The sequence below is a fragment of the Columba livia genome, chromosome Z (assembly GCF_036013475.1).
Source record: "Columba livia isolate bColLiv1 breed racing homer chromosome Z, bColLiv1.pat.W.v2, whole genome shotgun sequence".
NCBI classification, from domain to species: domain Eukaryota; kingdom Metazoa; phylum Chordata; class Aves; order Columbiformes; family Columbidae; genus Columba; species Columba livia.
In genome coordinates, this window is record NC_088642.1 from 55,570,261 (window position 1) to 55,591,550 (window position 21,290).

The following is a 21,290-nucleotide window of genomic DNA, read 5'->3' on the forward strand; positions in this document are numbered from 1 at the left end:
CACCAATTATGCTGTATCTACCCTTGAGATAGAGAAAAGGCTGTCGCTGTAGCTTCACATGCACATTAAACTGGCATAAAAATGAGCAGAGGCTTTCCCCAAGCCCAGCTAATCCTGCTCACCCCACCCTTGCGCTGCCCACATTTTTGTGGGTGTGTGGTGAACCAAGCAATGAACCAACCAAGTTAAAACCCAGCTACTCCCTCACCCCCAAAAGTTTTTTTTAAAAAATACAAACCCCATGCCAGACCCAGTTTACCATGGGGTTAACCCAAATGCAGGATCACCCATTTCATTACCAATGCCATCTTCTACCTGCTTGAAGTGCACAGAAAACTTCAGTCTCAGACACCCAAAACCTCCAAGACTCTTTGAGAACACTCCTTTGAGTCAGAAAACCAGAGGAGGGTTAAGGAAACAAACCACACAGCAGCTGCTTGTCTTGCTACAGACACTGGTACTTCTCCATGCAGGGAAAAGCACTCCATTTCTCTTCCTCCACTACCCTGCCACCAGGATGTATTGATATCAACCACATTCTCCTCTTTTCACTTCTTGGGTTGGCAACACCATCTGGTTTAGCTGCAAGTTTCTCCTAGTCTTCAGAGCCACTGTTAGGTCATCTATTAAATCAAATCACCAATACCCAACTGCACAGTCAATTCAAAACAACAGAGGAATAAAAACTGGTGTACGTTAGTGGTGGATGTACTAGTTGGGTAGTGGTCAGATGATGAAATTAAACACTGTGGTCAAAACTGTGAAAAAACACACTCATGAAACAATATATGTTTTCTCAGTTATAGCAGACAGCATGACAGCAAAACCACATTTCTGTGCCTGGTAATATTTTTTTCCTTTTAATGGATAGCTGGCTTTTTGCCATAGAGTAATTCTATGGTTTACCAAAATGCAGTCTCTGGGCTTGTTAATTTCATATTTAGTTTTCTAGGTCTGTAATCTTGCCATCCTTTTAATCAAAAAGGTTTCAACCAAGTATTTATATGAAAAATACTCATTCAAATCCTAACATTTTTACCCACAAAAAATATCTCTTGTATCTATTTTGGTTTATGAGAACCTGTTTTGCACAAACTATTACAATTATTCCTTTTTGTAGCAGCAGCTTCCCATGACAATTAGAGACTTAGTTGTGCTATTCTGTTTGAATTAGAAATTTGCCAGAATACAAGAAAGGAAACCTTAAAAGCATTGAACTACCTACTGACTGTTTGCAAACCTGTTTATGTATAATCACTATCTGTTTTTCACAAAGACAACAGAAAAATCCGGGGGAGGAGGAAAGGAAATAGGTTTGATGACTAGCGGATAGCTCAGACTGTTTCCTTTTTTGTGAGCTTCAGTGAAGATGAAAGAATAAGTTGGAAAATATAAACCTTTAATATAAAGGGAAGGCAGTTCAAAATTACTCATTTTTTTAATTGAAATAAGTCCGCTTTCACTACTGTAATTTACCACATTGCACAGGTGAAAGCAAATATAAAGCAAAAAAAAGTTTATTTTTTAATACTCACCAACAAGAGACACCATGACTTTACCATCACAAGTATAACTTCAGCTCATGGACACAATACTGAAGTTGCCTTAGACTAGCTGGAGAACTGCCCAAAAAACTGAAAATACAGCCGGCACAGTAAAACCTTGCTGACTTCTCAGTTAGCAGAACCTGAATGAGTCTTTCAATGGTGGTTAAAACAAACCCGAGTACTTCAGTCATACTGCCGAACACCATCCACAGGCAACAAAGAGCACTTTACCTTAACTCTGTAGCTGTAAACAAACTGTTAAACCAGATGCCATTTTCCACCAATGCAGCCCCAAAATTCCTCTCAATATCCACCACAGAACCTGTACAGAGCTCATTTAAACAAGCTGTAAATTAGGCTTTCTCCATCTCTGCTGACTAAGTTAGATGTGCACTGAGAGATAATACAGTCTTGCTAAATTTGCAGCTGTTCTACCACCAAAACTGGTACTCTTCTGAGGAAGGGTAACCAAGACAGGTAATGGCAAAGTGATACCCAGACAGAGAAAGCGACCTACTTTATCATCTAAATCCCACTGCTTCAACAAAGTGGAAAACCACAGTTGTGTTTTAGTAGAGAGGACCAGATATCAAACCTTCCTCCTATATTATGCTGAAGATAGCCCTCAGACTAGTATTTCTTTTCCAAAGTCCATCTTGCATTTACGCTCAAAACTACATTTACATTTTCTCACACGTGTGGGGTATTCACATGCTGAGGAGTGAAGACTCAACCAAAGCTGTGAGCCTCACTGCTGAATACTAAGCTTGTTTGCCTAATCTTTTGACAGCTCATCATTATCTTCCTTCAACCCCTGCAACAAATAAATCAAGAAAGAGTCTTGCACAGATTTATTGTCTAACGGGCAGGTAGAAATTCAAGCAAGGTTAAAAAGAGATTGAGAAACTAGCTACTTGAGATCTACACCATGAGCCTAGCTCATGCTAATTCTGTACAGAACCAGGGACCACAGAGAGGTTTAATAAACCCTGTGTTTTCCCTAAATATACAATATAACTGCTTGTGCCAGAGAATCAAGATCCCACTGTGCTGCAACCACTCCACATATAGCAACAAGCCCCAGCTCTAATATTTGCCAAGGTTTGGGCACACAGGAAGAAGGCAGGGACATGATACCATAAGGTAAGAAAGTTTGTTTCGGTTTTCCCCAAAAAATCCCACTCAGGTAAAAAGTAGTATTATCTTATTTTCCAGATAGAGAAGAGAGGCTGAAAAGATAGATTATCAAGGGCAAACTTCCTTATTACAAATTAAAAGCGTTGATTGCATTACCGCTGAAAGGTACATCACTGGAGCATGCTAATCACAGCTGGGATGGAAAAGACAGCAGAATTCACATGGGAGGCAAGATGAGGACAGAACTGCCTTGGGAAAGAGCACCCTGCCCCAAGCATCTTACAGTCTACAGAGATAAACACAGCCACTTCTACATGACTAAGTGACTCCCACGTAATAATATCTCACCTCCCATTTCTTAACATACTTGCTCTCCAAAAACTCCTCTGTGGTAAGGGTTATGTTTCAGGAAATAGTAGTATTTCTGCTTCCCAGGCAGAGAACTGAAGCAGTGAAAGCCAGAGGTGAAGGCTCCAGAAGGTACATAATAGGATTTTTTAAAATGCTTGAGCAGACTAGACATGTAATTCTGGCAGAAAGTCAGCAACAGACAAATGCTGAAGAAGATTTTCAATAACTCCTAAGCACAGGGGCGCACCAACCCATACCTATAGATAGATAAACGTACCTTTGCATCTTAAAAAAAAGGCACATCAAACATAAAATGGCTGGAGCACCACAAGAATTCAGACATTAAAATCCCAAACTAAGATCTTCACCCTTTTGCCTCCCCACTCAGGAATGATGCAGTGCTGAAGTCACCAGGAGTGCACAGGAGTTTCCATCTCCAGCACTGAAGCTCCCCACTAACGCTGCTAAATCCCCTTTCCAGACATGTTCAGAAGAGTCTTTTGCTGAACAAGGGCAGGCTCTTTGGCATCCAGCTCACAACTAAGCCCTGCAAACACCCTTACCCTGCAACTCCCCCAGCTCAATGCTTCTCCACCCATGTCCCCCAGGGAGATGAGAACTACTGCCAGAATTATTCCCACATAAAATACAGCAGCAGCACATTGGAACAAAAAAAAAAAAAAAAAAAGGGTGGAGAACAGATAGACATGTATGTAATAGCTTAGTGGTTAAAGAGTTTAATCAAAGCATTCTATACATGACTATAATTCTTCCTTTACTTCTCCTTCCCATCTGCTAGGAAAACACCTTGTCTAGTAGGCTTCTGCAAACTATAGGAAGGAAATAGTCGCAATTCTTCCACCAGAGAATGAAAGTCCTTTTTCCAGTTTCTGTTCAGAATCATTGCGAAAAGCGACCATGGGCTAAAACATGTAAATGGGTTAGGGGCAGGGACTGGAACCCAGCCCAACTCACTCCAGCTGGCCAGAGCCTATCCAGGGCAACAGCACAGCCTGCGTCTCTCCTATTTCAGCTCTACTGAACCATTAAGGATCTCATGCAAACCAGAGCTTTCTTCTGGGTATCCCAGCCATTCTCCTGAGAGAACAGAAACAAGAGCGTTGGCTTCTCCAGCTTTTTTATTTTTTTTTGTTAAAAAAAATCTGCACTATGCTTACACTTCAAAATAAAGTTTAGGTGCCACCCTTCAAAGTGATTCTGAGACTACCAAGCCAAGGCAGCATGTCAAGGCAGGACCAACTTTGATGTCTCAGCCTTCATGCAGTGAGAGATTCAAGACACACCCATGACCTCAGCATTTCGCTGTAAGCTACCCTTTGTACACGATGGATTTCTTTGCCTCCATGCTAAAACACTTAACTCGCCCCATGCCCCACCAACAGCGCTCTGCCCTCCTTCAGCTGTCCCTGCAGCCCGGTGGGGCTGAAGCAGCCACGGTATCGCTCCTGCTCCGCTGCCAAAGCGGCGTGTCCAAGATCTCACAGGAAGCCCCTGACAACACAGTCCAGAAACTTGCACCTGGGCCCCCCCTAAGCCTCTGACCCTTGCAGCTGCATCCCGTACACCTGGGGGCCCTCTGTTTTGCTTCGCATTAATACAGAAAGGTATCTCCCATGTCTACAGATTTTCAGGCTCTCCAGGTTCTGTCACAGGCTTAAACAAACCTCATGAACCTTATAGTACAGTGCGTACTTGCAGCGGTGTTTTCCTTCGAAAATGCATAAACTAATATTATCTCAGGATTCTTCTCACCCACACAAAAAGACTTGTTAAAAAATCAATGCTTTAGAAGAAATACACACGTGAGTTCAAGGCAGAAAACAGAGCTAAGTAAATATCAACTAAACAAAGGACAAAATAGCATAATGTCATATATTCACAAGGCCTATTCATCCACTTGGCTGAAGGCACATTTAAAAAAGAAATGTTGTATATGTGAAGAAGCTGGATATTTGTATCTGCAAAGGAAAGTTCTATGTGTTTCTACATAGGCAGGTTTTGAAAACATATAACAGCAAGGCTGATAATGTTAGTTTGAAAGGCATCCTGTATATATGTTTAAAAACTCATCTTCAAGCAGAAACCTACAATTTTGGAAATAAAATGTATACTCATGTATACACGTATACACATGTATACTCATGGGGGCTCTATTCTTGTACAATCTTGTGGTGCTGTTGCTCTTTACATCTCTTATCTACAGGATCAAACCTAAGAACAATTGTTATCCTCAGTCAAATGCGCTTTTAGAAAAAATGCCAGAAACAAACCATTCCCCAGAAATTTCCAGGGTGCTACATGCACAGAATTCTAAGATTTTTCTCACATTGCCAACAAGTGAAACAAGATGCACGTTTTGATATCACTAGGTGCAGAGATAAACGAGGAAATGTTGTGAGGGGGAAAAGAACTGTTTTGTAGAGATGCATGCATAATGTCTGCCTTCTTGTGTTGTCCACATTGAAGACATATTATTAGCTTTGTTTTGCTTAACAGCCATCTCTAGAAGGACATGGAAGCAGAAATGCAAAGGGAGCAGGACGTCACTCTTGAACAAATTAAACCAAGAGCTTATACACAATTTCCTTTTTAAGAGTAACATCTCCATATTTACATATGGATAAATACATAGCAAGTAACTCTGACATTAAGTCCTTGATGTTTGGAGAAGCTGGTGTCTCTTCAACCATAATGCTTTGGAGTAACAAATAAGCAAGAAAATCTTATCAATGATTGACTTTGTTGTTGTTTAGGATAAGACTGAGAAATACAGGTTGTCCTCAGAAATGAAGAAATACTGATACAGTTTGTAAATAAGCAACATGCTTAGACTGCAACAGCTTCCTGAAATTAGGACAGAAAACCTACTGGTTAAATTGAGTATAAAAATACACAATCTATCCTTTGTTAACACAGTGACACAAACATACGGCATGTATTTTATACACAAAGTCTTTCCAATCTTCTTGTGTTATTCAAACACTATGGACTGATAATTCAAGAAGAGGCACCCACTTTGTATCTAGTCACATGCTTTATAAAATTACAGAAAGCAGACAGTGGTGGTGTTGTAGCTGACTCTTTTACAGATCAGCATGGTGCCATCCTTCAAAGGGGGCACTGTGAAAGTGGATGGTGGTCATACAGAGTGAATGGTACTGCAGGGAAATAGGAGACGTGAGAAGAAAACCAATTAACGAGCTCCCTCCAATCAATCTTTGTTCTCTTGACTCCTCCCTCAAACCAAAAATTCAGCATAAGTGTTTTGGCCAGCTTTGGCCTTCTTATCTTTGCTGCCCTTCTCCAGATGTTACAAGACCAGCCCTCCCCTATTTCCAACTTTTACCTCCAAATACAATTAACAGAGCAGCAGGCAAGGAGGACAACTCAAGTACCTTCAGTGATATCTCCTGGTAACCTCTGGGGTGTAAGAACAAAGGAAATCCTGCAGCAGTTAAGGCACTGCTGCACCTTTACACACAGCGGACATGGGTTTGGAAGGAGTCCTCTTTCCTCTGCAGCAAGTATGTATTCATTCAATACGCTGCTATTCTCTAGAGTCTCTCATCTAATAATGGAAGTTAACAAATTAAATCTTAGATCACTCCCCATCATGTAAATATCACCACCATTTCATAGAGGGAGACAGACACACAGAAATGTTAAGAGATTTTCAGAAAGTGCTGCAGAGCACGAGCTTGCAGTCAGAGAGACCGTAACTGATAATCTGTTATATGCTTTAAATTAAAAATGGCCTTTTCCCCAGATCTGAGGCAGTCAAGTCCCTGGGTATGCATCTGCAGGCATCCAGAGCGGGAAGCACACTGGATACTCTGCAGATCCACAGAGTTTCATGAAGGATGAGTACTGAACTCACACCCCTTCATCCTGCAGCCACCTGAAAAACCCAGTGGTGCCCCACATCCCTCTCTAAACCAAAATGATGACAAATCCTGGCTCAACTATTGGACACAAACAGCCACGCAGAGTCCATGCTGCCACTGGCTACATGGATGTCAAGCAGCTAGTGGCTTGTCCACCTCAAACCCAACACAGGATCTTCCATGGCAGACAGGACGCCAGACAGAGACACCACCAGAGCTACTGACTGAAACCCGGCCTTTCACAGCTGTTCATGAAGCAGCTTTCATGAAAACACATGGACAAGCATTGCCAGGTCCAAGCGTGCCCCCTTGCCCACCTGTAGCTGGGCTGCACTTCAGCTATTTTCCCTTCCTTGCATTTATTAATAGAAAAGCTTAATAGGAAAACAATGTTGTGTTGTCAAAACAAAGTCCAGAAGTGTTTTAGCCATGCAGCATGGCTGAAAACTCCTTATTCTTCCCTGTGAAAGGTTAGATATGGGAAGAAGTGGTTGTCCAAGATAAAAACCTTTCCTCAATGATTCCTCCACTTTCCCTGTGCTTTTAAAAGATAAAATCAGAATCAAATGCTAAGTAGGAGTAATTGGTCGGCCACCAAACAGAAGTTTCTGAGATAGACAGTTTAACTGGATATCCAAATATTTTAACCTGGAAGAGCTATTTGCATTACAAAGAATGAGCAAAAATGAAGGTCCATTCTCCTGCCAAGAAACAGAGGTAGGAGATAAAAAATGAGTGATCAAAATGCGGCCTCCTCCCACAACCCCCAGCTTAAAACTCACTCCAATTTGGATTATGATTATGTGCAACTGTCAAGAAAATCCTACAATCCAGACTTCTCAAACACTGAGGTCTGTGTACCATCACGCAAGCCTCTTCCCAGGCACTGCAAGGGGGGACCTGAGGATGGGATCACACCACTGTGTCAGCTCAGTGCATTTCAGGTTACCTGCTCTTCCCTCATCCCCTGCTTAGCCCATCATCTGAACCTCATAGACATCCCATAATGAGTTCTGGGAAAGATCTCTGCCTTAAGGACACAACAGACCCTGGGTAGACCTTTTTGCTGTTGTTCTAGGGTTTAAAATTGTCAGTGCTAAATTTCAATAACATGTGCTGTCACTGCCTACAAGTACCACAATGTTTATTAAGTATTTGCAGAGAGCGTGTGTTGGCCCTGCTGTGTTTTGATTTGTTGAATTTGGGTTCAAAGTCAGAAAAGACAAGGGAAAAGGGGCCCCTTGGCTTTCCAAAGTGCCACAATAAATCTGCATCACTGCCTATGCTTGTAACTGAAACCCAGGTGAAGTCTCAGTAGCAGCCTCATCATGCCCTCTATTCTATGTGCTCCTCCATCACCGGCTACTTAGTCCCAGGGCAATCACTTCTCTGTGAGGTAAACCAGGATGGGGTCAGAGTGCGATTTTCGCATTTGTAAATTCTCCAAACATCTGAGACACTAAAAGACATCACACACATAAGCAGACAGGGTAAATACAAGAGGCGTTTATTGTATTTAAAATGGAGGAAAGAGCAGCATTTTTAAAAATTAAATGCTCTCAATCATGATACACAACATGTGCACAGTACATGACATGACACATGTCAAATAAAATCTAGTGGCAGGGCCTGTTGTTATGCAGATTCTTTATAGCATGAAGGGGACAGATTTTTACTTCTGCTCAACTCTGAGATACTCTGCTGAGGTTTTTAAGCAAACACGAGAAAAAAGAAAAGCACACATTCTCATTGCCCATGTTCCACATCCCAAACATAACAGTGAAAGGTTTTTCTCCTTTGACAAAGCAGATCTCATTCAGCACATGTCAGAAACCTTTCGCAGTATAGGATCCTGTAGAAAAATCATTTAAGTAGACCAAAAGAGGCCAAGGTAGAAGATCTCCACTCAAAATTATGTCCTGTGTTCCTTCTCCCCCTCCCACAGAAAGCGGAATTGCCACCAGCATATCTGTGCCGTCTTATGACATAATCCACAAAAACATAACAAACTATGATATATAATCCACAAAAATTTAACAAGCAATTCCAGAAAGAACATGTACATATTTTTAATTTGGTATTATTTTTTCTGAGGAGAGTACACCTCACACATTTTCTGAGAATAAGAAATTATGGCAAAAGTTGCCAGCCATATCTCATACCCAGCTCCCTTGACTTTACCAAGACTCTTGGGACGTTTCACTCCTTACGTGCAAAAAATGATTATGGAAGAATACTGGAGGAAAAACTAAGAAGCACGAGCCAAGAACAGTTTGACAGCTTAAAATTAGAAAGGAAATAAAAAGAAACCGAAATTTATTATTTTTATCTCATGATTAATTTTAAGCCAATCTCACGATTTTTTGTGGACTGGAATGATTTAATATTTGGAGTTGGCAATACAGCATACCATACAAATAGAAAACCATAAAGAGACCAGTTCAAGCTTACTGTGGGGACTGTAACTTTGACTTGCCTGACATTTGCACATTTAAACATCTTAGGCATAACACCACAGTGTTTAATACCAGAGCATTACATACCTATCCTGGGCTAGGAAAGACAATTCCTTATGTCTAAATCCTATCCACACAGGAAAGAAAGTACTATTTAGATTTCTGTTTAATATTTGTGCCATATTTCAGTTATATTAAAAAAAAAAAAAAAAGATAATAGGCACCCACTCTTGCCATTGTGCCCAAACGCTTCCTGCTATACTTAACCACAATGTCTGTACCACCACCAATATAGACAATATCAAGAGAAAAATTTACAGAAGGTAGCACTGGAACTGTAAAAATATAATCTTGAACCAAGACAAAACCTGAAAAAATATACAGATAAACAGAGAGACAAATAGGATTCTTAAAACCACTTTGTATTTTAAAATAAAGATTATTTTTTAATTCAAACATTCCATTTCTTTCATAGAATAGCATCTCTTGAGTATCAATAGGTTCAGCTTCAAGTATATTGTCATCTGTTAGTCAATGCAAGTATCAGTTTATACATCTTGTGTTTCTCATTACCATCTTTGTTCTGCTCCTGCTGTGCCTTGTAGCTAAATAGGTTTCCTTAAAGTCAGCGGCAACACATGTGCTCAAACTGCAGACAGCAAAAGAAGTGACTTCTGTAACAATTATAATTGCACTGTTCACAAACTGACCTGTGATAAACTCAGTTCTCTATTATGTCCACAAATAGTACATCACATCTTCTAATTAAAAAAATAGATATACAAATGTAAAACCAAACTGATAACTCTGAATTCTCAATCTTTGACAGCGTTGGCGTTAAGAGTCACAAAATCCGTTTTCCAGCTTTAATGCATCGAATCCCTCAGCAACCTTCATACACTGTCACTGACCTGTGTGAGCATTCCCTTCACTTTTTGTAACATAAACCAAAATCAGCATCCCTGCCTCGAGGAGCTTACAATCACAATTATTCACATGCCTGAATCCTTATGTTTAAAGTTATTTCAGTTGCTGAGCCAAGCAGCCAAACATTTTCAAGTCAGATTTACAATCACCTCTGCAGCCTTAATTCTCCTTTCCTAATGTCTATTTTGTGCACTGAAAGAGGTCCTTTAGGAAAACCGGTAATGAGATCAGCGAGTGTATAACTAAAAACTGCACCACAATGCACATACACAACAGGACAGGATCAAGCTCACACAAATGCTGTAAAGCTTGGGCAACCCAGCATCCCGACAACTCTCTTTGAAACTTACCTGCTAATCATTTTGTTTTTCCTGTGCTGAACGACCTTAGCACTTTTTTTTTTCCCCCCAGGAGGAAGCCAAATCTCGCCCCACAAAATAGTGCAAAGGTTATTATACACAAAATGATGACACAGCTTCCCCCTCCTCGCGGGTAGCAAGTTCTGATTGTTCAGCAGCGGCCTTATGTGGGGGATTTATTTCCAGCCCCACCACCCACCCCGCGGTGCCAGCGGCGATGCCATGGGGAGGGAGAGCCCCATATCACCTCCACCTTCCCTCGCTCCCACCACTGTCCAAAAGGGGCTGGGGGCTCTCACAAAAACAGTTCCCCTTAATGCGAACAGCAAGCGTGATGGAGTTTCTTCTGTTTAAAAAAAAAAAAAAGGCAAGGATTTTTTTACAGGGGAAGGTGTTGGGCAATCCTATCCACAGGGTCACCGTTGGCCTCCTCGGTAATTACAAGCGAGCTCATAAACTAACACAGTCAGTGAGGAAGCATCACGGCAATTAGCGTCTTTCAAAGGCAGAAAAATGCTTTTATGTTTAAGCACTGTAGAGCACAGACTTTTGCCAGTAAAAACAGAGTGTAAGTCTTGATATAAAAGTTTGCTCAGCATGTTTTGTCCTGCTTCCTGTGTCTTAAGCATCTGTCTGAATTGCCAAAACAAGTGGGGAAAAATGACACTTTGCTTATGAATGGCAAAGGCAGAGTGAAATGGAAGTTCTTGTCCTCATGCGTGTTATTCTGCAGTTGCGGGGGGAAAGGTTATTTCAACACTAATTCATGGAGAAGTGGCAACAACAAACTTCCCAGTAATTAACAGGACCTCTCCACAGAAAGGCTGTCTATCTAACGTGTATCACGAGGAAAAGAAAGCACAGAAACTTGTTTCAGAACTTAGCAGTTATTACCAAGTAAAAGGTTTCTGGCTTAGCTGCAGAATAATACATTTTCTAACTCTTCATAAGCTTCTAAGCTTTTCTGCTGGCTTCAGAGGCTAAATAACCTAAAACTGGGACAAACAAGCCTCAGTTGTCAAACTGATTTGACAGCCTATTTTTTACATTTTGCGACTTTGATGGAAAAGCCACTTGTTTTTCTCTTCCTCCTTAATAGTCCTGTGTGAGCTGCAGTTTTCAAAATTTCACTTCTAATCTCTCTCATTTTGAAGTTTCCTAGTTTAGTTTTGACTACTCACTGCCTGTATCTCTATTAAATCTTTCCTACTGTTTATAATGGAAAACAAATTCAGCCAGTATAATTTTAGCTGGCTCTCCAGCTATTCTTCAAATGGAAGACAATATACACTCAACTACTGACTGCACTAAAAACAACAACGAAAAAATGTACGTACGTATGTACACACATTCACACCAAGACCAGACCATTGTCCAAAAAAACAGAAAAGAAAAACAAGAGTATTTTTCCATTACACAGGTAGCGCATATACAAACCAATTCCCTGTGATATATGCGTTTTATGGCCATGAAGATGAAAAACAGTCAAAACTCTGTCCTAAATTAAACAAATTGATTCCCATCTTTACCCCTTTACCAAAATGATTTACTAAGGCTTAAGAAGCAAGCAGACTCAAGGCTGGGATGTCGTGCAGCCCATATATTAACTCAGTCAGCAATAAATCTCCCCTTACTCTCCATACTACTTTCTTAAATAGCTCACTATAAAGCCCCAACCTAATTAAAAACAGCTTTCTCGGCAACAGTGGCCTTGATTTCACTTATTTACACATTAACTGCAGCCTCCGTTTGGCCAATCCAGTCTATTCCCTGTACCACGCAGGGCCTTTTATCTGCCCTGGACAGCATTTTCTCCAGCAGATGAAGTAGATGCCGATTGATTTGCTGTCGAGCATGGTAAATTAATAGCAACAAATTGCTGAGGGCCCCATCTCGCTGCTCCACCATGCTTCGGCAGTTTTGCTTTATTTGCTCCATGATGGGCAGCAGTCAGGCCTCTTCAAGTCAATTTCTTCTTAACAACCTGCAATACTTTTCAATGGTGAAAATAGAGCCGTTCCTTGTAAGTCAGAAATCAATATCCTATTGCCCTTAGAAAATGCTAAACAAGCAGTATTGGCAATCCACTTGGTACTAGAGGGTATCAGATATAATGCAAATCCATACCGCTTCCCTCCTCGTAGTTATTACAGTTTGCTAAAAGGTTCCTAATGCCATTTATCATCATTTACCATCGACTACTGCAGCTATGATTATGATATCCTATCAGCTAGCAGAGCCCTTTCATTTCTATCCAATTAATATTTTAGCAGCACTCAAATGGTTGTTGCCCAAGTCTTGTAATAAAATTTACATGGATTGCACTGGATTTTTTTTTTTTACTGCAATCTTAAAAAGTCATTTCATTTATTTTTTAATACCTAGCTTCTTAAAAGACCTGAATTTTCTTTCAAAAATCCTGAAATACAACATTCTAGCATGTGAATTAGTTCAAAGACAGAGGTCTAACCAAAAAGAGCAACTCAAAATTTACATATTGCCACCTGCAAAAAACATAATCAAAGTGAAAAGTGAATGGTGTATCCTATTTATGCTTTCCATCAGTCCCATTCACAAATATCTGTTGGCAGTAACCAAATACAGACACTTATTTTAAGTGATAATTACAATTCTGAATTAAAACCTTCAGCAAGCGTGTTTGATTACAGCAATTTAAATAAACTGTTTACCATAACATTAAAACAGCCTAATTTCAGAAATTAAACCAAATGACCACCACCAAGTAGCAACAGTATATTAGAAACACAGCACAGCACGTCAACTATTCATTCATAAACTATCGGCTAAGCCTCTTAAAACCAAATGTTAAAAAAAGTGACTTAGTAGGAAATTAACATGTTCAGACCATACTCAAACATTCATATTTATGCTAATGATGAAATTTAAAACCGTAAGGAAGTATCTGTTCATACCGAGACCCAAAAACTCCAACTTGATGCCTTTTGTATTGTTTTTGAAATGTGTCTGTTTTGAAGCTCTATTGATCCCACTACAGAATATAAAAAATTAGCTTAGTATTTTGGGCTGCAACACCACATGTCATAAAATACCCCACAACTGTCTTAAAAAAAAAAAAAAAAGACTAATTCTACAAGTCTAATGCTATTTACTCAGTTACCAAAATTTAAATTAATTATGTTCTCAAACATAATTGTTAAAAATTGGCAACATTATGCAGGCTTAATTAAGATTAAATCCAATTTACTAAATGTACTTTAATTGGTACTAATTACATTAGCTTTCCTTTCAGAATGACAAATTCCCCATAGGTTTCACTTTAATAGTCTTCTATCAAAATCAACACAGGATGACTGATGATGAGCATCACACGAGGGGTGGGAAGAGAGATGCTCTTGCCCGCACTACCCCCCCCCAGACACACAGGCACACTCACTATCACTGCTCTCTGTGCATTTATCCTTTTATCAATTTGCTAAGTCACAGAGTCATGACTCCATCACAGCCATCATTTTCTGTTCCAGTGAAAAATTTCTCTAAAAATAAATACTCTGTGGCTGGGAGCAGCCAAGAAGAACAGAAGCTTTAACAGAAAAATACACAAAGGTTTCAAATATCAGGGCCACCAATTACTAGGGTACTTCCAAGGACTCCAGGGAGTCCTGCTCTTGAACCCTCTGAGACGCAAATCTAATAAGTGAATAAGCCTAACCTGATCTTGAGAACTAGGCCCAATTACGCCGAAGGGCAACTTCACTGCATTATTGCCTGCTTTCCATTACAAGGGCATCCAGCGAGTACATCTGGAAGAGAACCTGAGAGGAACCAAGGCTGTCTGCCCAGAAAAACAAATAAAGACAGATATGCCTCTGTGCTAAAGTGAAAAAAAGAAAGAAAATATAATAAGTAGGTGGTTTGCAGGGCTGTCTGTATTTCATAATGTGATAAACTGCCCTCAGGATTTTTTATATGATTGAATTTAGAAAGCTGGGGGGAGGGAGGAACAGGAAAAAAAAAAAAAAAAAAAAAAGGGTGAATCCGTCAATTTCAGCCGGGTAAAATTCAAAGACAGGAAAGGAAGAGAAGGCTATTTAAGGTGGAAAACTAACAAAGCTTCGCACACATCAAATGAAGCAATCAGCACTATCTATACAATATACCAAACTGGACCCTAATGCTGTGATCATAAAGCAAGATGGAAAATATTTTGCAGTTCCTGAAGTGCTGAAGTGATAAAGAATACAAAAAACAAAATAAAGCAAACAGAACACAAAAACAGACACGCACCGGCAACAGAAGGGGAAATGCGAGAGATATGAAATCAGATTTAAGAATGATACCGAACAAATTTTTTTAGGCACCACTAGTTTGAATCAACATCTGACAAAATATTCAAGTGTTTTGCGTAAGAGTACAATACTTAAACTACTAATTTAGACAGACTGAACAGTAATGGAAAAACGCGTTTCATTAAAACCCAGTGCTTTGCAATCCCCACACTTAGTGGCAACCAAGTATTTAATTTCTCCAGAATATCACTGATGACTCTATTGACTTACTGTATACCATTTCTGAAATAAAACATTTAGGAATTAAGGTTAAAGGGCTTTCATGGTGGGTTTCCCCTCTCCCACTTCAAACAATTTAATTCCATATTGCACTCGCAAGCTGATTTTGTCTCACAGAATTTTGTGCAGTGTAAGTTTATGTATAACTAATTGCTATAAAAACAGGGTACCTAGAAATATAAACAAGTTTGACTGCAATGGTTGCTTTCAAATGCCAAAAGAATTTGCTACGTCGGTGGCCTGTAAGGATTCTGGTCTTTGTAAACTGTTTCCATACCTACTACTTCACTGATTGTTTTTTTTTCATTTTGCTTTGTTTGTTTGTTTTTAAATCAGACCTGAAACAATCTGGAAATTAATCTGAGAACAAAACCAACACCTCTGAGAGCCAGTGACCAGTCTTTACACCAACCGTTTGTTAAATGCATCTGCTGAGTCTTCATGGGTAGGTACCTGTAAGGAGGACAACTGAATTCAACAGGTCTAGGTATGTGTCTGTAAAATAATGTGTATGTACAAGGTCCTGTAAGTTTGGAGCTGCAGATGCAAAATGCTTTCAGGCAGGAAATCCCACCATCTTCATATTTGTATGCCATCTAGTGCAAATGGCCCTCATCAGTACTGTGGCATTGGGGTGCTAATGGAATACAAAGTATAATAAATAACATGAAAAAACATTTGACTTGTATGCCTGCTCTCAAGAAGATAAAGAAATCCTATTTCCACAACCCAGAGAAGTTCCAAATCCCTAACTTTGAACAGAAACGCGTACAAACCAATTTTCAGATGGTCTTTCTTCTCCTATCCAACCATTTCTTTATTTCTGAAGTTTACACTCCCCAGCAATGCTGGCAAGTTGCTCAACCGTTTGCTAAAATGAGTTGTCAGTATTAAACTCCACCATATAAAAAGTTCCCTCGCTGGAAAAGAGGTCAGATGTTTCATTCATTCTCCTCCAGAGAAGGTTAAAAACATGCATTACCGAATAAGAAACACTGATTTACACTACCATGCTCCATCTGACTGATCTTGGCCTAAGCACTAGACTTCAAGGCACAAAACCAAGCACGCTAACATCCTCACAGAAAGCTCATCTACTTTTTCATGTTTGAGATGCTAAGACACTGGATTTGGACGAAGGTCCAAGTAAGCAGCCTGAAGGAAATAGGAACACGGCCGTGCATCAACTGCTTTTGGAACTCCAGGTTAACTGAAGAGAACAGTCTTTCCCACACACAAATACAAATCCCTCAACACCCCATATGCATTTGTGATGCAGCTATCATCCCAAAAAGCAAACCCTGACGGTCTGAGGTCATACAGATCTGAAAGTACAATCCACGTACCCATTCCTACTCACATACACCCTCCTTGTGCAGTACAGAACCGTCTGCATGTGTGGAGATTGCATGTGGAAAGTCGACCAAATAATGCACAATGGGCAGCCACAACCATAACTTACATAGAGCTCATACACCATACAAAAGATGGAAGTTTCAGGGCCACTTTAAGTACAAAAAAACTGTCAAAGCACTTGAACATGCAATTAAAGCAGTGACACAGAATACACGTCTGTTTTAAGAATGACTGAAGAAATTAAACAGAGCATTCTTACACAAAACAAAACATATACCTACCTGTTTATGCATCTCTATATTCAGCCCATAGGACATCTCGTAATACTGAGAAAGAAGAAAATGACTCTATTAAACCCTGCAATTGTGAAAACCATTCCAAAATTCACTTTGACTCAGACATCATCTATACAAAGAGATATAGACCTACAAACATTTACTGGCCTTGAAGATTTCCCGGAATTCAAAAGAGCAATGCATTTCGCAGCAACCTTTTGTTTCGTTTGTTTTTTTTGTTTGGTTGTGTATTTTTGGTTTTTTGGTTTTTTGCTTTACCTACATTGCTTCATGTAAAATTTACAAAGAACAGTGATAAAATAATAAAAAAAAGACAACAAAAAAAATCACATAATCACAACCAGAGTCAAAGATGAGAAACAGAAAAAAAAATCCAGAGAAAATGCTTAAGATTTTATTCCCTAGCACACATAAAAGATGCTAAAAAATGTCCGAAGTGCTTGAAGCCAGACATACATACCAAGTCAGCAATGTCTAACAGATCAATTATTCGGTATTTTAAATTAAAAACACAAAAAAAACTACAATTACATTGCATGAATGCAAGAAATGAAAGAAGACAAATATTCAGAGCGAAAGCAGATGCACTAATCTAAGTATGCCCTGTTGTGCCCAAGTACTAAGGGGAACTCAGTTCAGTGTGTAATGTCAGTACCAAACAATCTCCAAGCATATGACAATCTCCAAGCATATGAGGCATGAAAAAGATAATGGTGAACCTTAATATTTGCTTGTGCTCTTGGTTAAGAATTTTTCAAGGTTATTTACTCTTCTCGTAAATAAAGAGTGTTACTTGTCACATACACACATACATACATACAGCTAATCCTCCACAGATGTACAACAAAGAAGACAGCAAGAGCTCTGGAGTTATCACGATCCATCACGCAATTACGTATTTAGAGATGTCTTCCTATGCACGTTATTTAACCCAGCAGACCACAACCACTGAGGAAATCACTTTCACAGTTGAGACCTCTGCCATTCTGAATTCAGTCAAACAATGAACCAGATGCCCAGGTGCAACAGTTCTTCTAGGAAGTGAACTTCAGTTCTGTATGTGTACATGTACAATTTTGGCTTACTCCCATCACAGAAAAAAATACTATCCTGAACCATTTTTACAGAGACAGGATCGCTGTGAGAAGCCAGAAGAAGTAAAAAAACATCCTCCCAAGGTACACTATTAAAGTTGTACATGGCTTTAAAGGGCTGCCAAGCAATCTCCTAGCATTTTGAAGAAATAGCCCCAATTGCTTTGAAGGTTTAAAAAGCTGGTTTCGCACAGAAAACTGACTGCTGCAAACAAGTTATAAACCCCTGAAACTAAGGATTTATAATGGAAGCACTGACGCAACCTCAACAACAGCAGCACTACTATAATCTTTCTGTTCGCCTCCAGCAATCTGAATGTATTTCGGTCTCAGTATACCAAGCTAATAGACATTTTGAATTTGTTATGCAGCTTGCTTACCATGACATAATGTCGCTGCATCTCTGTCTTCTCACTGGCCAGTTTTTCACATTCTAGCTTTAAACTGTTCAAGACATAAAAAGGAAAATGCATGGGTACTTCATAACATATAACTGACATTCTTCTGAGCACAGGTTATTCCCCCTTTTCAAGCATTTCTCCAACACACAAATAGAGACGTGCATTTCGGCTCTTGATTGGGAGTTCAGGGTGGGGTTCATACTTTTCCTCTTTCAGGAGATACTGTGCAACATCCTCATCCCCTAAGCAAACTGCATACACTACACAGGAGAGTATTTCTCTCTGACAAAGACACCCCAACACTGGTTCACAGTAGAAGCACGCGGGGGTTCACAGCTATAACACTTAAGCTTGAGAAGCCACTTACAAATCCATAATTTGGGTTTCGGAGTTTTTATTTAAATGAGTTTTAGAAACACCTCTTGTTTCCACTCAACCCACAGAGCAATCAAATGCGTATCACCACTCCACGGAGCAAAAAGTTGCTGCATTTTTTTTTTCTTTGCTGTTACTGATGACAGAACTGCAATGAAAATACTGCAAGTAATTTAAGGAACACCGTGGTAAACATGAACACCTCCGCTGTTTTTTTTGTTTGTTTTCAGAAGCCCGCTAAGCAATCCTGCCAGAAGTCACTTGTCACTTCGAGGACTCAGCGCTCTTCCAGCTAAGGATAATGAAATAGCTCGCTGCCTCACTTCCAGGTTATCAGCACTTGATATGTCAATGAAAGGCGCGAGGGGGCCGAGCCAAGACAAGATGCGTGTCCTGAGCGGCATTTTGAAGAAAAGCAGAGGACGAGCCCAGACAGCCACATATTTTTCCATCAACATCCCCCACCAAAAATAAAAAAATAAAAATAAAAGTAACAAAAAAAACCACACACAATCAAAAAACCACAACCTGGAGCGTGGGGAAGGCAAGAGAAACCGCTCGCACCGTTCAGCTCGGAGCCCCTGTGAACCCCTCGCCCCAAGGGCCGGGAGCGGCGGCGGGATGTGGAAGAGCCGGCGGAGCAGCGCCCGGCTGGGGTGGGTCGGCTCCGCGCCCGGGCTCCGCCGGGGGGGTCCTATGGCCCCTGCCCCGCCGACCCCCCGGCAGCGGTGGTGGAAATCGGCGAGCGGCGAGCCCGCGCGGGGCTTGGGAAAGTAAGCAGCGTTACCTGTGGTACTGAGCCTGCAAAAACTGAAACTCCTCCTTAATCCGATCGCAGGACTCGGAAATGGTGAATTTAAAGGGCTGCGCTGGCTGGTGAGGAGCCTGCAAGCAAGCAACAGCGGGTCTTTAAATCGCTCCCTCTCGCCCACCCGCGGCTCCCCCCGCCCGGCCGCCACCCCCCGCCCGCCGCCGCGGCCCTCGCAGCCTCTCGGACCCCCGCCCGCCCGGAGGTTGCGGCGCGATGCCCGAAGCGCCCCGGGCTCCTGCCCCGACGGTGCCGCTGGCGGTGCGGGTCCGCCGCGGGGGGAGGCGTCACCCTCTCGGACCCCCCACACTGGCCGTAGCCGCGGGGCGGGCGCCGGGACCGCCGCGCACCGGGCCAGGGCAACTCGAAGGAGCCAACCCCGGCCCGGGGCGGCGGCGGCGGCGCGGCGGACAACAATAAGAAAATGGCTACAACTCCGCGGTGCCCGCGTCGGAGCGCTGCCCGCGGGGCTGCCGCCGCCACTCACCGGATGCCGAGTCTGCGGGTACATCTTGCTCAGGTCGCGGATCATCCACGCCGCTTCGGGGGGCGCTGGCGGCCGGAGCGGCGGGGATCAAGACTGCAGGCGCAGCGGCGGCGACGAGGACGACGACGGCGGGCAGGGACGCCCCGGCCCCGCCGCCCCGGGGCTGGCGGGGCACCGCCGGCAGCAGCGAGGCGCGGCGGCGACGGCGGCGACCGCGGCGCGCAGGGGCCGCTGCCACATCCCCCGGGGGCGGTCAGCGGGCGGCGCCGACCGGCTCTCCCGAGCGCCGCCGCTTCGCGGGCTCCTGCGGGCTGCGAGCCCCGTGCAGCGGTGGGTGAGGAGGAGGAAAAGGAGGAGGAGGGCGGGGAAAGCCCCTCCACCGGACCGCGCTCCGCCAGAGATCCCCGGCGGCAGTTTCCTCCTCTCCTGCAAACTTTTACTGCTGCCGGCGGCTCTCCCGGCGCCGAGCGGAGCGCCCGGGCGGGGAGGGCGGCTGCCCCGCGGCGGTGCGGTGCGGTGCGGTGCCCTTTTGTGTGGCGGGCTGGTCCTCGCTTCTACCGGCCGGACCGCATCTCCCCGCGAGTGCTGCTGGGCCGCTTTTTTCCTTTTGGTTTGCCCTTTTTTTTTTTTTTTCAATTAAAAAAATTAAAAAGAGAGCGAGAAAGATGAAAAAGAAGAAAAGGTCCGGGCTGTTTTATTTATGTATTTTTTTTTTGCCTTTTTTCCCTCCTCGCTTTTCGAAACTCCAGGAAGTGGCAGCAGCAGCAGCAGCGGCGGCGGCGCCGCACGGAGCGGAGCGCCGCGCCCGGCCCTGTGTCTCGGCTCGGCCCGGCCCGGCCCGGCCCTGCCCAGCCCAACCCAGCCCAGCTCGGCTCAGCTCGGCCCGCCACCGTCGCCGCCGCCGCTCCGCGCCGCTCCCAGCGCGCGCTCTGGCGAGGTGACTCCTTTGACCAAATTTAGCAGCAGCTGGTCATTAACATTCTGATACATATTCACAGCAGCCGGAAGGCCGCCGCCGCGGGGCACCCTGGGAGCCGCAGTCCTCCCGCCGGCCCCTCTGCCCGCCCTGCCCGCGCACCGCCGCTCTCAGGACTTCCCCTCCCGTCGGGCACCGCGGTGGCGCCTCCCGCCCCCCTCGCGCTCCCCCTCCGCCGCTCCGCCCATGAAGGGCGTCGCCGGCGACCAATCGGCGGCGGCCGCACATTAATCGCCGTTCTGTATTAATGCCCATCATTTCGCCGCTG

The 21,290-nt window shown here is 42.8% G+C and overlaps 1 protein-coding gene across 4 annotated transcripts in view; it reads right to left on the reverse strand.

Moving 5' to 3' along the window:
- The window catches only part of LOC102086479 (transducin-like enhancer protein 4), a 98,608-nt gene extending 77,634 nt beyond the window's left edge, over positions 1–20,974 (reverse strand). For 2 of the 4 annotated variants that reach the window (XM_065045929.1, XM_065045926.1), the window contains exons 1-4: positions 20,047–20,972; positions 19,539–19,636; positions 18,356–18,419; positions 16,867–16,911 (exon numbers count right to left, since the gene is read on the reverse strand). In XM_065045929.1, coding sequence (XP_064902001.1) covers positions 16,867–16,911; positions 18,356–18,419; positions 19,539–19,636; positions 20,047–20,091 — 252 coding nt within the window. In that variant the 5' untranslated portion in view covers positions 20,092–20,972. Of the gene's footprint in view, positions 1–16,866; positions 16,912–18,355; positions 18,420–19,538; positions 19,637–20,046 lie in introns of all 4 variants that reach the window. The other 2 variants (XM_065045928.1, XM_065045927.1) reach the window with 2 other exon arrangements.
- Between the last annotated feature and the right edge of the window lie 316 nt (positions 20,975–21,290).